Source organism: Zonotrichia albicollis, chromosome Z (genome assembly GCF_047830755.1).
Source record: "Zonotrichia albicollis isolate bZonAlb1 chromosome Z, bZonAlb1.hap1, whole genome shotgun sequence".
Taxonomy (NCBI): Eukaryota; Metazoa; Chordata; class Aves; order Passeriformes; family Passerellidae; genus Zonotrichia; species Zonotrichia albicollis.
The window spans coordinates 21,952,048-21,969,864 of NC_133860.1; the positions used below are offsets into that span (position 1 = coordinate 21,952,048).

The following is a 17,817-nucleotide window of genomic DNA, read 5'->3' on the forward strand; positions in this document are numbered from 1 at the left end:
ACATATCACTCATGTTAACACCCCATAAGAAAAGGGGTTAAGTAATTGTCCTTGACAACTTTGTTTCTCTGTTACTTGCTGGCAACATTTGGGCTATTTTTACATGTACCAAAGGATGGACATGTAATTAAAGATGCATCTGCAACCTTTCTTTACCATTTTCAGTGATGCCTGTGTGCATTACTTTTAATGCCATTTACACCTTCAACAAAGATATGTCTGCAGAGCCAATTTACAACAGAATCACCAACAGAGCATCACCTCTCTATATAAAGTGCTAAGCTTCAATATCTATTTCTAAGACCTGAATAAATTAAGACTCTGATTTGAAATCATAATTGGAATGCAAAGCAGAATTAGCTGCTATGGAACCACACCAGAGGAGTCTCAAAAGACACAGTAGGTGTGCAGCCAATGTGTATTTGGGATATAAAAATGGCAGAAAATTTGCAAACATTAGATAGAAGTCCGAAATCACAGGAGAAATCCCTTGTTTTATGGAGATGTTTCTAATTTTATCCTCAGGGAAAAAACTGTCAGGCATTTATAAACTACATGTGTTCTCAGGCATACATTCACAGAACACAATTCTGAGTTAAAACTTGACATTTTTAGTTCTTAAACAGAATGTCAGAGTTAAACTGCCTAAACACCTTCAAGCATAAACACATTTGAAACAAAAGAATGAAGATACTGAGAAAGTTTAGTGTCAAGTAGAAGACAAGTTTATCATTATCCTGTTCCTCAAAGGGCAGTGTTAAATACCAAGTCAGAGCACTATTAACTACCATTTTTTGTCATCTCATCCAAATTTGTCACTAAAAAAAGAGAAAAAACAACAGAATCGCTGCTTCTCTACTCATCTAAGTGATTTGACATTTCTCTGGCATCCTTATGTTTTCTGCTCATATGGTCAGTCTTTTAGTGTGCCAAGAAGTAAGAGCACGTGGGGAAGTGTGATGGCTTGAAGGCAGTCCCTTGTTTATCTGGGTGTGCAGGCAGAGCAGCCAGCCCAGGGGGTTTACAGACCACTGAAACAGGGCAACAGTTCTCTTTGGAAGAAGCTTCTTTCTGAAGCAAATTCAGTTCCAAGAATGTTTGGATAGACTTGAACTGCAAAATAGGCATAAGAATCAGAAGAAAGTTCTGACTCAATTCTTCCTCAATTGCGTTAGCATGTTTCAACAACTTGTACAAGGCTCTGGAAAACCTGAACCAGAATGATAAAGATGTTAAAAGATCAGGATTTACTTTTATCTTCAGAGATGTCTGGAGAAGCTGATTACTAAAGTACCCCTTAAAACCAAGGACACTGCTTTCAGTCTCCATTTTAATAAAGTTAATCGTGCATACAAATATAATAATCTAATATAATCTAATTTAATAAAGGCAGAAAACTCCACAAGGTCAAATATTTCATCAGCGCTCTACAGTCAGTATTCAAGAATTATAAGCAATCTAAGTCTTCCTGAATAAAATGGTTATTAAAGAAGCTTGCTGTATAATTCTCAAGATAAATCCAGTGATATACAAAACAAATATAGTGTTGCATATTAAGCAGTACTAGAGGCTACCAAACCAACACATTTTGCAGCTGCTGAGAAAATCAACAAAGAGGTAAAATTGCCCAAAAACTGTTATCATCTCAGTAATTTGAAATTCACTCCAGCCATTGCTAAATAAAATGAACTCAATTCCAAAAATAAAGCAACCTTAAAACGAAATAATACATTCTGGTAAAGAAAAAAATATATATTAATAAAGGTGACCCAAACAAGAGTTATTAAAATTGAGACCTTACCCAGACATGAAGTTTCTTTAAATACTTCTTATTCAATACTGAACTCTATTGTTAAAGGAAATAACATTTTATATCTTATCAGGAGAATAATAAAGCTTCTGTTGTCGTTAAAGGCTACAGTAAAATTCTCAATAGATTTGTGGAGCTCAACCACTCCAAAGCTAGTAGAACCCAGCATTTTCAAAGATTTTCAATACAGGTGACTTCTGAGGTCAGCCATAGGAAGGCAGAATAAGACAAATAGAAAATAATACATTTCATATTATGGAAACAATGAAACCTATGGAAATATGCTGCAAAAAAAAAGGAAAAAACCAATTACCTGGAACAAGTTCCATAACAATATATATAGGCTGTCGTTGAGTGCAAACTCCTATAAGTTTTACAATATTAGGATGATCATATTGTTTGAGTATTCTGCAAAACACACAAGAAGTTTATTATATTAATAAACTTTATTGTACAGGCTGATTAAACATTATAGGAGAATATCTAAAACCCTTAATGTTATTTTAATGGAAGATATCATTATTGTTATCAAAGAAAAAATATCACTGCTGTTATCAAAATCAATGATTTGATAGAATCTGTTAGATCAATCACCACTCTGTTTTAAATGAACATCATAACTAATTCACTAATAAATAAAAAAATATTCTTATTGTAATTTTACCATTTGTCTATGTGACACTTATCTATATATAACTCAAAAATGGCCTGATAGAACCCTTGTATATAATCAGAATTTCAGTGGTGGACCAGAAACAGAGCAACATCAAAACAGTATGCACAGCTTGTCTGTATGTTTCCCTGCTGCACTGTTCAAAAGAACACTTGTTACAATATTACTTAGAGAGATTAATAAATACAGTAAGTTTCAGAAGACTATAAGGACATCATTTTTGAGAATTAAATGAACTATTTACATCTTTTGACACAATGCTTTAATAAGAAGATTTACAGCCTAAAACAGCATGCAGAAGAGCAAGAAAAAATTCTAGAGAGACCTTGTAACTCAAATGTTCCTTCTGATATTTGCTGACTCAAAGCACCTCCTCTTTTTCCCTTTTTCCCAAGGAACAAGAGTAAAATACTAACCTACACACACATTTAGCAAAAAATAACACATTCCATTTTTTCAGACCATTTTTTCCCATTAGTGTCAAGCTGCTTAAAAAATGACATATCTCTGCTGTTGCCAAGTTACAAGTTTTTTTAAATTATTCAACAGATAGGATGGCTGATCCTCATTCTATAAACGCAGATGGTGTCTTTTATTTTCCAATACTCATCACACTAACTTGGGAGTGGAAATCAAAGCATATGGATTCTCAAAGCAAGAAGGAGCAAGGTAGTTTAAAAATTATGACATTTATCTCAAGATGGCCCTCACCCTGGAGTCTAAGAATCTACCTATGTACATTAGCGGATACTCAGAATGCTTTGCACATTGTATCATGTCATGTAATTTGGAAAATAAGCATATAATCTCATGCTGATTGACACAGTAAAAAAAAAAAGCTCTACTGGAGCAAACTCTTCTTACAAAGAGAAAATTACTGAATGGGGCCTATACCCCACTAAGAGAAGAAATCTGCGCACATTTGATCACCTCTACTAGCCATGAAATATAAGGCAGGAGTTAGGCCTGGTATAATCACACTTAAATTAACAACATTTCCACTATTCTTATCCCAATCCTCATGGTATATCTTAGAAGTTCTAAATGAAAGCACTTAAGACAACAAAATTTTATTTTACAGGCATGGCTTGCTTTGTCAACAAGATGGTTTCAGCAAGTGAAAATGCTACTGCATTCACATGTTAAAAATGCCAGTGTTTAGTTACGAGGGTGACAGCTGTGGAATGTACTGAGGGAGAGAAAAGAAGGAAAAGTTTGACAACTGCTTTCTTGAATTTTTTAGAAGGTCAGGTTTTGTAAATGCATCTGGTGATAAAAACTGAAAAAAACTGCCACAAGTAATTTTAGAGAACCTACCTGGCTTCAGACAGAAATTTTATTTTCAGTTCTTGAGGAAGATCTTCTTTGCAAGTTTTTACAGCAACAGGGGTTTTATCCTTTAATGTTCCTTTATACACCTCACCAAAATTACCCTGAAATCAGGAGAAAAAAGATCATTCTAGGTAAATAAAATCTTAATGAATTGTCAGAAGAAATAATGCAGAGTGCTACTGAAAGTGGACCAGAACTCTGGAATGTGTTTATGAAGCCAAATGAGGTTTTCTTTCAGTATCTGTCCTAATCAAAGCCATTCACTCTGACATAGTACATCTATTATGTGGACACAGCATATGAGTTCTGTTTTGACCTTGCTGGAAGGAGGAAAAAAACACCATTAATTAAGTAATTAGAATTTTCTCATAAAACCTTTTAGTGGCTTTTCAAATCAACTGTAGTACTTTGTTCTTATTCTTACTCTTGCCCTCTTTCATTTTCACATTATTGTATTTTGTGAATAGTTTTTAACTTGCAGTCTGGAAGAGACCAAAACCTGATCTCAAAAACTGTGACACAACACACCAAAATAACACAAACATTCTCATATACAAGAAAGAAAAACCAGAAAATACAAAGAAGGAAAACACTGAATATTAATTTTTATAATAAATTAAACCCACTTCAAAATGTATTGCTGTGTATGGTGATCCAGAATTTTTTTAAAACTCAAGCTCAGCACTGCTCTATAAAGACAAATCTGTAAGGCTGTCATTTGGACAAGACTTTAGAAAGCAGCTCTTTTTATCATCAGACATTCTAGGTAGTGAATAACATACCCCCAAGGCAACTTAAGTTTTTTTAGCTTTCATAGAAGAAAACTGAAGTACTAAATACCATAAAAGACTTCACCTGATGCATTTTTATGTAATGAAAAGAAAAGGAAAATTAATTAGGACACAAATTGAAAGAAGAAGGAAATTGTGAGGTATAAAGCACTGGTATAAATGAAAAAAAACCCTCAAGAGAAGGAAACAAGAAGAAAACTACAGATCTAATACATCTTGTAAAGCTTTGTATTTCCCAAAGAATAAGCACAACTCAATTTTGAAACTATGTCTGATTAATTTCTACACATACTACAGTTCTGTGTTCTGATGTCTGGGGCTGCATGTGACTTCAAAAAAAATCTGCTGGAGATGTTTGCCTTCCTTTCCTGAGTGATGAAGATTTCATTACATCATGCAGCTGAATTTAGTGTTGCCAAAGAAAGATGACAGAAAAGGAAAAAAAGAAACTCACAGATGGAAGAGAGTAACATGCTTCCAGTAACAAGGAAACAAATGCAGGGCTGAACACGCCTGCAGAATTGTTTTCTGTATGCTGGGACAAGGAAGATGTAGCCGGCAAGTGAGGCTCAGGATCTCTGACAGCCCTTCTAAAGCATTTCCAGGGGCTAGCACATTACCTCTCAGATCTGAAATGGCATGAGGCACCCAAGGTAAGCAGGCGAATTGCTCCCAGGCCACTTTACCATTCTGGTCAGAAGTATTTAACAGTGAAATCTGAATCCATCCTGAGCTTTATTTAAGTCTTGAAAATGCTTTACTTCTTTATTGACAATATTAAAGTATTACTGGATAGATAATTTTTAGTAAAACACATTCCAATTCTGCAATTTTCATTTTGTGGGTATTACTGAATTAACACTGAGTAAATAAACTGACCATTCACCCCTGAGGTGCATCTTTTCTAAAGCTTGCATCTTTTACACATTAGAATTTTGTGATTTCTTCCTCATCTTTTCCAGGCCACTCAAGGTTTTGTAGAATCTGATTTCTCACTTCTGTGGTGAATGGCTATAGTTTATTTCACATTTTGTCATACAGATGTCAATATTCCTGTCATTCTTATATTTTTTAGTATGAACACATCTTCTTAGAGGTGAATGCATCAAGAATCATGCTGTGTTCCAATAAAGCTCTTAGCCTATTCTGTATTTCTTAAAGAACATCCTTCTATAATTAAAATTCTGAGCTGCCTTTACTGAATGTTAAAAATGCTTTGTGCCAAAAACATGCAATACCATGTAAACTGAATTTACTAAAAATGCTTTTCAAAACTAATTCACATTTATTTTTTAACAAGTCAAAGCTTTTTTTTTGTGGCTGGAACATCTTCATTTTTCTCCCTTGATACCATCCTGTTTAAGAATGTGAAGATCCTAAGTACCTGTATTTTATGAAGGCACAGCTCAATATGGTCATATTTTTTGTCATCTTAATCTCCGAAAAAGCTTTTATACTGGGAAACAGAAGTTTATGGAAATATTTTTTCCCCATTCTTGAATTTCTTACTGATTTTTTTTTAGTGTGCACCATAGTAAGAAGGCAATTAACTACTTTGATTTGTCTCTTCCTCATTTAATCTTATTTTCTCAGTTTTTGGAAAATCTTTTCAAACTACTCTGTGTCCAGAGCAGCACCTGAAATGGTCTTTGCAGGTGCAAAGGTGCCAAAAAAGTGAGGAATTGCTTGATTTTAAAGATCTGTAGTTCCTAAGCAGACTTTGTAAACCACATGTTTATGAACTACACAAGATTTAATAAGATTGTGAAATTATCTGATTCCATCAATGAATGAGTGAAAATAATTATGCACAAGCAATTAGTATTTGTTTTAATAAATAATTATTTAGTCATCTCATCATATCAAATTTTATACACAAATGCATAAGCATACACCTATTTCTCTATGTGTTTTTATTTATATTTTGCAACATTTGACTCCAACTACAGAAAGTAAAACAGCCACATCGTGCTTTATAGAAATCTAGTTACCTCAAAACACTTCCAAAAGAGAAAAAGATATGTATGCTAGTTAAATATTTTCAGCACAATCATGATAATGTTTACTAGTAAGTGTGTATTATGTCTGTTTAAAGCATAAGATTGTCTCGTGTATTAGTGTATAAAATTGACATAAAAATTACATACTAGAGCAATTTAAAAGAAAAGGTATACAGAAATAGCTTAATTATTAAAGTATACTTACTCAAATGTTATTTAGCTCACTTTATTACTTACTTTGCCCAGTAATTCCCCCAGCGTGACATCTTCATGATTGAGAACCCACTTCTTATCCTATGAAAAGGAAAGCAGAAATTTCAGTCTGTGCAAATATGCCAGATACAGTTTCTCTAAGACACATTTCAGAAGTGGAGCTGAAGAAGTATTACATTTAGAGCACTCAGTCACAAGCATACCAAGAAATTTTCCACATACGCATTTATAGTTCAAGAGTTTAGAAATCTTGCTATACAATAAAATAGTGGGTAATATTGTATAGCAAATTTTTATTAGAAATTAAGCCTACAGCATGATGGCATGTAGATAGATTAGCACTATGCAAAGTTTCACACAAGCTCTGGAAATAATATTTAGCACCCTGATTTTAACAATTTGTCAAGTGAAAATTAGATAAGAAAACTTCATTTTAGTATATGAAGTAACTTACTACTAAATTAAAAAAAACTCCCACATTTTTCTCCTCAGTGCACATGGAAATGAACTGATCTTCTGACTTGTCAACAAGACACATATTTGCATCTCTTATATCTTTTTTGGAAGTTGGAAATAATACAGGCAACTGCTTGAAAAGATAACACATGACAGGTAAAGCATTTGTCCAGGAGTTGACCTCCCCCTGTGCTGGGCACTGATGTCCAGTTCTGGGTCCTTCCCTTCAGGAAGAATATTGAAGGGCTGGAGCATGTCCAGAGAAGGGCACTGGAGCTGGGGAAGGGCCTGGAACACAAGTTTGATAGGAGGCAGCTGAGGGACCTGGGGGTGCTCAGTCTGAAGAAAAGGAGGTTGAAGCTAGGTGGGGATAAGTCTCTTCTGCCACATCCCAAATGAAAGGACAAGAGGAAATGGACTTAAATAGTGCCAAGGGAGGTTCAGATTGAAAATTAGAAAAAAATTCTCAACTGACAGAGTGGTTAGGAACTGGAGTAATCTCCCTAGGGAGGTCATGGATTCACCATCTCTGGCGACTTTTTGTCGAACATGAATTCAACAAATCTAAAAAGGGGCGGGGATCATTGCTATTGTGATTTCTACGCTTTTGTCCATAAGTCGAATGTTACAAGTGTGCATTCCAGAGACTCTCTGAACCTCTCATTAACCCAAACTCGCAGCACACAACACCTCTCAGTCCCATCCCAAGAATTCCTGTACCACACTACCATGCTGCATGATGGAAACCAATCTTTACTGTATCTCTTCCCCAGGTGGGAAACTGTGAGACTTAGGAGGAAATTCTCAAAATACAATTCTCAATACAATGTATATTTTTCCCCTATACACAGATTAAAACTACAGCCTCACTGATCAAACATCATAAGAAATGTATTTCCTTCATCTCAGTTGATACTTTTTGCAGAATGAATGTCACATTCAGAAGCTGTTATACTACAAATAGATAGGAAGTGCCATCAAACTGCACACTCTTTCAATAATAATACATTTAAGAAAATAATTTGCAAAGAAAGCTGTAAAAAAAAAAAAACACCAACACAAAAACTATTACCTAGAGGTATTAACATAAGAGTTTTTAACATTGAAATAAGTGTGGCAGAGCCAAAAAGTTAGACAATTAAAATTGAATGGATTTTTTACTGCTTAACTACAAGGATTCTGTACTTCAGTGAATAACTTTTTGAATAAATTGACAATGTGACATTTCAAAAGCTTGTTTATGAAGGAAAAAAAATCCGATAATTCTTCAGAAAACTAACAAAAGAAAATAACAACATAAAGTGGAATCAAATTATCTGTTGAAGGATTTATTATCACTGCACCTGCACATTAATCTGTACTTTTTATGAAAGCCTTCAGTCATTTCTTTATACCACTTTAACTCATTTATTAATTTATGGTGGTTCTGCCAGATTTTTCACAGTCATTGAATTAGTCAAAGCTTGATCAGCTTCATTTGATACTACTCCTATAAACTGCACAAAAGTAGTTCCTTCAGCAGACAGTAAGAAAAAAATCTAACAGAAGAGAGAGTCATATACATCATGCCAATGTACAATTCTGACGTTAAAAAGGAAACAAACCAAATTTTCTAATTTGCTATGTGTTAGACATTAATTTAAATAGTGTTCAAAACACAGTGTCATTGGTCAGATAATTGCCTTTAATTAGTAAACTATAATATGAACAGTAAGGTCAAAAATAATAAGACATTCTACTCCAAGTTTGTTGTCTCACTAAATCTACTTGAATTGCTCTGAGTTTAATATGACATCAATTAATAATCTGAATAGCTGTCAGTAATTAAAGACATCAATAAGGCACACTTATCAATGTCAAAATCAATGCATAAATACTAGCACTCATAAACAAAGGTTATGAAATAATGTGTCTGATCACGAAGTTCATAATCTTCTCTAACTGCTTAATTCTGATTGTGACTAGAATGTAAGGATTTTTCCAGCTGTCAAATGCCATTACTCTACAGATTCATCAAGTGTGCAAAAGATAATGAAAGTTACAAAAGAAATGTGACAGCAGAATGGGTCAAAAATATTCTTGAATGTAGGTGTAGATCAACAGACACTTTAATGCATATCAATCCAAGTCACAGAATTTTTCATTTCAATAGAGTTAGTTGCTTCTAAATCAAATGGAGCAAATCCAGTACATTTTTGTACCTAATCAAAGTAATCTGAATGACAGCAAGGAGAGCTCCTGAGACTATTAATGCCTATTAATTTCACCCAGAAGGAAGACATTTATGATGCAGCGCTTTTCTTGTGACATCGCTATCTCTTCGCCTTGTGCTTGTTCAGATTAATTTTGGACCACAGAATATAAAAACACTTCAGAAAAATTCAGTCACACAAATTAGCATTTGAGCATACTCATTTGTAATCTTAATTATATACCTTATTTCCAAATGGAATAACTTGGGGCATCTACAAGCTTACCACATTCTGCTTTATTTCTGTCCTCTAGCTTCCCCCAGGAGGAGAAACTGAATTACATGAACATCACACTTGAAGAACAGGTTTACTGATAGGAATCCTATCAGTTTATCTTACTTTGGAGGTACTTCTACATCTGTTGGTCAAACACTGAGAAACAAGTTGTCAACCAGACAGTTCACAAAGGGGAGAACTTGGTCAGCCATGACAGTTACTCCTACCCAATAGCCAGGCACTTGATAACCCACATCACACACAAGGCTTTTATATGCAGCAGCTTGCTAGTGACTATCTTTCTAGACTCTGGGCAACCACTCAGCACACTTGTCTGATTTCAACAAAGAAAAGCATTTTCAAAGAGAAGAGTTATTTCATAAGTTAATTGTAAGTGACAAAAACCAAACCTCAAACAGACCAGTAATTAAAGAAATAAAACTTTCAATTGTGAAAAGCAATACTTAGAAATAATAAGAAATGTCTCCTTTTACTCATAAAGTATTCTGGATATACACTATTCTTTTCCTGTATACACAGCATTCTTTTATAATGTTAGGGTGTTACATGGTTCCCTAGGCCATGATAAGGTTCAAACCTTGAACTGTTAGCAAAGATGCAATTGTTCATCATTCCTTACTTTAGTGAGCATACAGTGGAGCATACAGTGTGCAAGGCACTGAAAACAGTTTGAACGGCAGTTGGTTGCTGCAAAAAATGAAATCTCAATTTTCCTTTTCTGAGCTATGAGACTAAAATGTTATCACTATTACCCTAAACATCTTCAAAACGCATAAATGCAGTTTTTATCCTGCCCATCTCTCTTCATTAGGAGAAGTTACATCAAAGAGATCACAAATTACTATACCAGGAAGAAAGTTTACAAATCATCTGCAGTAAATTATAATAGCTTTCAATAAAACAGAAAACATAATCACGATCTAATACTTAGTGTTCAAATTCCCTTAGCATTATTTTTCTATAATTCTCAGTAACAATTTCAATCATTAACAATCCTAAAATGGTACTTTTTCAAATTAAAAACCAGCAGTAAAGCAATCAGAAAATAAACTTTTAAAAACAGATGTTTTGAGAATTAGGTATGAATTTATGAGCCTCAGCTTAAATACTTGGTTCTAAAAATCTTACCATTTCTAAAAGGAGAGAGAAAAGGCAGGAGGAAAAAAGCCACCTGTGTATTCAGTTTCAGAGAACCACCAAACAACATCAAGATTCTTACCCAAACTCTAATGCAAGATTTTTCAAAGAGGAAGAGTGAGGAAATACTGATCAGGCACCAACACTGTGAGTAAGTAAGACTTTTTGTTACCATCACTGTTATTTACTCATCTCATGTTCTCTGTCACATTATTTACTCTTCCTAGGTCAAAAGGCAGTATCTATAACAAACACTGTCACTGTTTTTCATCTTAATTGTAGATGTAGCAAAGTGAAAAAGGATAAAAAACTCTACAGGCTGGAAACTTCAGCTGATTTAAGGAGCCCAAGAAGGAATCCACCAAAACTTATTGCTTTAAGAGAACTCAAAACATATGACTTTCCAATCTTAAGAATCTATCCCAGAACATTGTGAAAAACCTAAATATCCTTCCCCTTTCCCTCATCCCAGTACATTAATCCTTAACATTCTTCGAAAAAAACTCAAAACAGAGGGATATGGTCAACACCTCAGGAGTCAAGCGCACAAAGAAAGATGATGCCTGTTTCTTCATGGTTTAAGCAGGAAAAATGCATTAAAAATACTTTGGAAAGTATTATTTGCTCTCCTTCTTACAAGTTAAATAGGAAATACGGTAGTATGAATTACTGCAGCTAAGAGCTATTTTTCCACATCAACAAAAATGGAAAGTTAATCTTTCATTTCCAATAGTAAGGATAATTAGAGTAAAATTCTTTTTATGGCTAAGAAAATCAGAATCACAGACAATTTTCATCAGATGGGTATTCAAATCTCACTTATCAGAACTTGATGAACCAGACAAAAAAAAAGTAACAGCTGTGTACATGTGGATAGGGCTTATCAGCATTGGAATGAGAAATTGTCTTTTTAGAGAAGTACTATTTTTGATACCACCTATGCCAGTAGATCTAATGTTCATATCAATTTCATGAATCATAAACTATGTGTTTCAAGTCCTTCAGATTAAGTACAGAAATAAAGGTAGCTGATGGGAAAGATTTTTCATAAGAATAAGTGGGTTTTACAGGAGGGGTTTTGAAAAACCTCACTGGCAACTTCTTTAAAACTGTTTCAGAATAAAGATTCATGAGCTGTAAAAATTGTTATGGAAGCTTCTTTGCATTATTAACAGCACTGTATTAAGCCACACTGATGAAACTCAATGTGAGCTGTAAAAGAGAATAATAGCACAGACAGGTTTAGCTCCCTGGGAAAAAAGTACTATTTTATCTGACTTCTCACTATTACATAAAAACTCTGTGAAGTTCAACCCTCCTGCTAAACCAAATTCTGAATTATCATATAACAGGAGAAGTAAGATTTGGAAAAGCTACTGTGCAATTTATAAACTGCAGAAGTGACCTCAGATTACCTGCACAGCTGTTCTTTGACCATTCTTTCTTGAAGATCAGTAGACAAAGCGACTGTACAATTCAACATACAATACCTGTTTTCCTCAGGGTTTTTTTGCAGTTCTTCCCTAAACTTATGTTTTCTTTTTCATGAAAGGGCTAAAATTATGCTAAAAATATTTCAGGAAAAAAACAGGAAATAAAGAAAAATAAAGAAGTTTAAAAAACAACCGAGAAAAGAAAAAGACATAGAATGTGAAATACTTAAGCACGGGAAAAGGAAAGTCAACTTTATGTCAAAACCTTTATATTTCAAGGACATTAAAACACACACTATTCCTCTCGACTGAATACAGTAAATTCAGCTACCAAAACAAAGTACTCTGAATCATCTATTAACCAAATATATTCCAACAGAAAAATTATCAGCTCTGGATCAGGTATGACCAACAAAACACTCAAAGGCAAACAAAACCATGGGGTAACGTGAGTTTTCATTTAAACATTCCATGTAATTTAAACAGAGAGGAATGGAAAAGCAGAGTCACATTATGTATGCACAACACACTCCCCAAACACTCAAATTATTAAAATAGGCTAAAATATTTTCAGATATGTGCAAACACATTTTCACTTCCACCCACATATGGAAAGGTTATGTCAAATGGGCTTGGGGGAACTACAGGTGTTTGTAACAATGTCCAAAACAGTTTCCTTGAACTATATAAGACACTTAGCCACATACTTAGTTCCATATCCAGTTATTTCCACTTAGATTTCTTTACCCCAGGAAGAGAAAAGCTTAATTCATCCCTCAAAAATAATGTCTAAGTTTCAGTGGTCAGCATGCAATACTTTTCAGAGTGCTACAGTTCCACATTAGACCTTCCACCAAATTACTATTTTCTTAATAACAAAACCCCAAGATTCTTCATCCTAAGTTTTTCTAGCCACACATGTTTATTTTGCATTGTCTTTCATAAACTTCAGATAGCATGTTAAAACCGCTGAGCTGGAACAGAAATAAGCTGTCCAAATTTCAAATAATCTGATGTATTAGCTGATTTGCGACTGTGAGAGCACAGGAAAAAGGCAAAGCCACACAGAAAGGAAACTGTAGCCTTAACTTATGAGATTTCAGTGTACCAGTGAGCTTGACCTGCATTCCATGTAAGATGTTGGCTTTGAATCAGAAGTCATACAACACTACATGGATGCCAAGAGTTTAAAAAGAACATGCTGCACTGGGTTTTTTACATCAAATGCATACAGTTCTTTAACAAGATATTGGTATTTTCTCACATACCACAAACTCATTATTCAGATAGCAAAAGCAATGGAAAATCTCTTAGCAGCAGAAAAAAAAGCTGATCAATGAAGGACACACAAAGGGAAGCAGCAAATACACGAAATGGTTCTGCTAGATATTAGCAGATTCTATTATTACTTTAGTAATCTTCTAAATGCTGTCTTCCGCAATCTTTTTTCTCCTGTATTAGTGACAAAATTTTCCTGTGTGGTTGGTCTGTAGAATCTACAGATTCTACAGACAGATTACACAGTAATCTTTGTTACTGTGTTGGTTCTGGCTGGGGTAATTTTGTTCACAGTAGCTAGTCTGGGGTTATATTTTGATTTACATGTTAAAGTATTCTCTTGACAAAGATGATTGCCCATGAAGCAATCTTTATGGCATGCATGTGTGCACATCCTTCTCTAAAATTAAACATGAAATATAAACAGTGAACGTGAATGTTTTGAAGAATTTAGCACCTATTCTAGCAGCTGTACAAGTAGCTGTGAGGAAACAAGACAACTGACACCAAACAGACCAAAGGGATATCCCATACCATACAGCATCACTCCTACCATATAAAGCTGCTCAAAAAGAAGGAAGGGGGAAGATGTTTGGAGTGAAGGTATGTTGTGGTGCCTGGAGTTGTGCTTCCCCAGTTGCAGAACTTTGTTTTCCCCCTTGTTGATCTGCACAAGGCCCCTGTCAAATCCATTTCTCCAGCCTTTCCTGCTGCTCTGGAGGGCAGCTTGACCCTCTGGTCTATCAGCCCATCCTCCAAGACTGGTCTCATCAGTAAGATTGCTAGCCATCACCCAGCTTGTTAATGAAGAAGTGGATGAAGGAAGGATTGGACACACGACTGACCCTAGGGGTAGAGCAGTAGTTACTGGCCTCTAATTAGACTTTGCAAACTGATCACCACCCTCTGGGGGTGATCTTGATTTTAGTAATACACTATGTAAGTCATTGGCAAATCTATTAGGAAGAAATCCAAGCGACAGAAAGGACAGAATTGGTAATAGCATTTACTTCATAATGAACTGAGCATGAAATCCATGCACTACCCTCAATAGTACGCTAAGTACAGTATTTACTTTGCAAATAAGGAATCCTGAAGCCTTACCTATTCTCACCTCTGAACTCCTCCTTAATCAACATTTAAATAAACAGATCTTCTTGAGAATTCAGACACTATTACATACATCAGATGCACTAACCAGATTTAAGAAAAACATATCCTTCTTATCCTGTAGCTCCTTTTTGTGTGTATGCTTTATTCCTCCACAGCTGAAATGCCATTTCACTCCTTTTTAACATTTTGTTCCACTTAAATTGGCGGAGGCCAAATACTTAAGCAACCACAAGCTACTTCACAGGAATTTAAGAGCACAGGCACTCATTCCTATTCTTAATCTACACTGTGTTTTCTGACCCATGAGAGCCAGTGTTCAAGGAAGGTTATGTGCTTGTCAGCCACATACCATGAAAACACTGAAAACTCAAAGCATTATTTGCCTTAAAGTCATCCTGACTGCACTAGTGAAAACAGGAATAAGAATATAATTAGAGGACTACAAGAAGTTCACTACAAAGGACTACAAGAGTTTTAGTTCAACAGAAAAACTGCTGCAATCATACACAATTCCAATATAATTTTTATTGCACTATATTAACATCTGGTTATAAAGCTTCTGATAAAAGGCCCAGTTTTTAAAAGTGCTCCATAAGGCACAATTTAGACCCAGAATATTACAGAACACAGTCAATCCTTTGATTTTCACGTGTATAGCCAAATAAACAGCAGCAAATTCTAGTAAATCTAAATAATCTTCGATGAAGGATGCTTTGATTGAAGTAGTTTATTCTCTTAGCTATCAGTTATAAAAAAATATCGTCTTAAATCTTTCATTTAAAAATTTTTACCCTTTCCTAATAATATACCTTTTTATTTTTTTTAAGAATGAATTGCTTGCTTCCATCTCTTGCTTTATAAATTTTACTTATTTTTTCTGCTTCCTACTGTTTCAGTTGTGTTTGAGATAACTCATTTTATTCAATTTGCACTCTACACAGCAGTATGGCATTCTGTAATTTTTTTATATGAAAGTTGCACAGAAAGTAGGAATGCACATGTTGCCGAGGTTTAAAATTTCAAGGACAGAGAATTTTCTTTATTAAATTGGTCAGGAATTACATTGTGTTTGTTAAAATGAAATTCATATCCTTGATAAAATACTTTTTTTTCTAGGTTTGAGCGTGATGCTTACACCCTTTAGGAGGGCTATCTTTCAATTTTAATCTAAACCTCATCATGGAAAGAAATACCAGAAAAACAAGACTGAACCAGAAACATTCAACAGAGCTGATGTTTATTGCCATGGCCTCTTAAAAAAACTATAAAAAACTTTGATCACTGAATATAAAACAATCCTTATTAGTCTTTGTTCAGGTAGCCTTATCTGCCTCCATTATTATAAAGCATTTTAATGAGATTTTTTGAGAAAATAAATCCTTTCAATTTTGAAACAAGTCAATATACCTGAAACTATACATAAATTTGGTTCAGTACTTTGTTAGCACAAAGAGTAAATTACTCTCTTTTTTCCCTTTTCTCTACAGGATGACATGCCTTGACAAGTACAGGCCACCATTAAGGATGATGCATTCCTTTTGTTATCTGACAGAAATATTGCAATAATCTCTGCTAAAAAATGTTAAAAGCAAATCCTGTGACACTTCTCCAAATTCTGAAGGAATGAGAATGTAACTGAAATGTACCTCTAATATTAGGATATGAAACTCTGCTCTCAAATGTCAATAGCTGCAGGCTGTTGATTAATTTAGTGCACATACAATAAATACATTCATTTCCTGTAAGTATGTCTTTTGCATATTATAAACATTCCCTTTCAATTGTGATCAATTTCCTTAAAAAAAACTGAAGATGTATTTTGACATTTGAAAATGCATGTATTAGACTTTAACCACGCCCATGAAAATTACAGCTTTAGGCCAAAAACCAACGCCCAAAGATCACTACCACCAGGTGCTTCTTGGCATTTCTACAGAATGCCTGGCCAAATTGGTGGGTATCACACAGGTAAGCCAGGGTGCCACAGGAATCCTCTCTGGAGTGACAGATCTAGCCAAGGTAGAGCTGCAATAACTGCATCACTCCCTGCTACAGGCTTCTTCTGTCTTTTGGATTCCTGCTCCTCAAGAGCTGTCCTCAGGTCAAACAGACTCAAGATGATCTTCCCTACAGGGAGCACCATTATTGCCACTGCTTCCCTCTGCAGCACCTTAATTGTCTCCAGCCATGAAATGAGCATCTGTAATTGTGTGACAGCATTACTTTGTGATAAACTTGGCCTTTTAAGTCTCCTTGTTTCTATTCAGTATCTCCCAGCAGGCTGAAGAGTGCTTCCCTGAAACAGAGACTGCTCAGCAGCCTCCTTCAATTCCTCCTCCTCCTGTGCTTTGCTGGCCTGAGGGGCACACAATACCTGAACTCTAAGCACATGTGTTGTCTGCAACAGTGAACCTCAGCTTGCTTTGCTAAAATAAAACAAGCCTCCCCAGAAAATCCATCAACAAAAAATTAGCATAATTTCAGATTGTTACTAATGGATTTTCATGAAGAAAATCTAACTTAAATTTACAGCTCTTCACAATTTTCTTCCAAGTCTAACTCATCAATACATTCATACCTTGCAAGACAGCTTCAGATCTGCAGAGAATTTTCACGTGACTTGCAAACTTATTTATCAGCACTAGAAACATTAATAAGAAATGCCTGGTTTTTTTTCTTTCAGCACTTTTCTTTCATCTCATCATTTATGATTGATCCATCATTTTCCTATGTACACAAAACATATCAGACCATATCACAGGCTTCTTTGTCACATAAAAAAAACCCCAGAATTTTAAAATTAAAGTTACTAGTAACAAACACATGGCTTAACTCATCTGACAAAGCAGCACTTCATTTTTTTCATAAGTTCAGAATTTGAATTAACTACAGAGCATTCATATACCATGAGTATTTCAGCACTAGTGAAATAGTAGTAGATCTTCAGAGCAAATCAACTGGTGCTCAGAATCTGAAACATGTATTTGGGAGAAAAGCATCATTTCAGGCTAAATCTTTCCTGATTCTAAAAACTGAGCTCCCTCCCATGAGCAGCTGTGCATCCTGGGCAGATTTGCTTCAAAGGTGTATTT

General features: G+C 34.8%; 1 protein-coding gene and 1 long non-coding RNA gene across 6 annotated transcripts in view; one reads left to right on the plus strand and one right to left on the minus strand.

The window, feature by feature from the left end:
* The window catches only part of FER (FER tyrosine kinase), a 160,616-nt gene that overhangs the window by 49,384 nt on the left and 93,415 nt on the right, over positions 1 to 17,817 (minus strand). For all 4 annotated transcript variants that reach the window (XM_005490424.4, XM_014269440.3, XM_014269439.3 and 1 more), the window contains 3 exons: positions 6,844 to 6,900; positions 3,801 to 3,916; positions 2,124 to 2,218 (listed from right to left, as the gene is read on the minus strand). In XM_005490424.4, coding sequence (XP_005490481.1) covers positions 2,124 to 2,218; positions 3,801 to 3,916; positions 6,844 to 6,900 — 268 coding nt within the window. The remainder of the gene's footprint in view (positions 1 to 2,123; positions 2,219 to 3,800; positions 3,917 to 6,843; positions 6,901 to 17,817) is intronic.
* LOC113459705 (uncharacterized) lies at positions 5,006 to 16,866 on the plus strand. 2 transcript variants are annotated; one of them, XR_012578181.1, is made up of 4 exons: positions 5,006 to 5,259; positions 7,312 to 7,431; positions 10,948 to 11,048; positions 16,213 to 16,866. It is a non-coding gene; the product is annotated as an uncharacterized LOC113459705 (long non-coding RNA). The 2 variants fall into 2 exon arrangements; XR_003381202.2 differs by having other exon boundaries at positions 5,007 to 5,259; positions 10,948 to 11,052.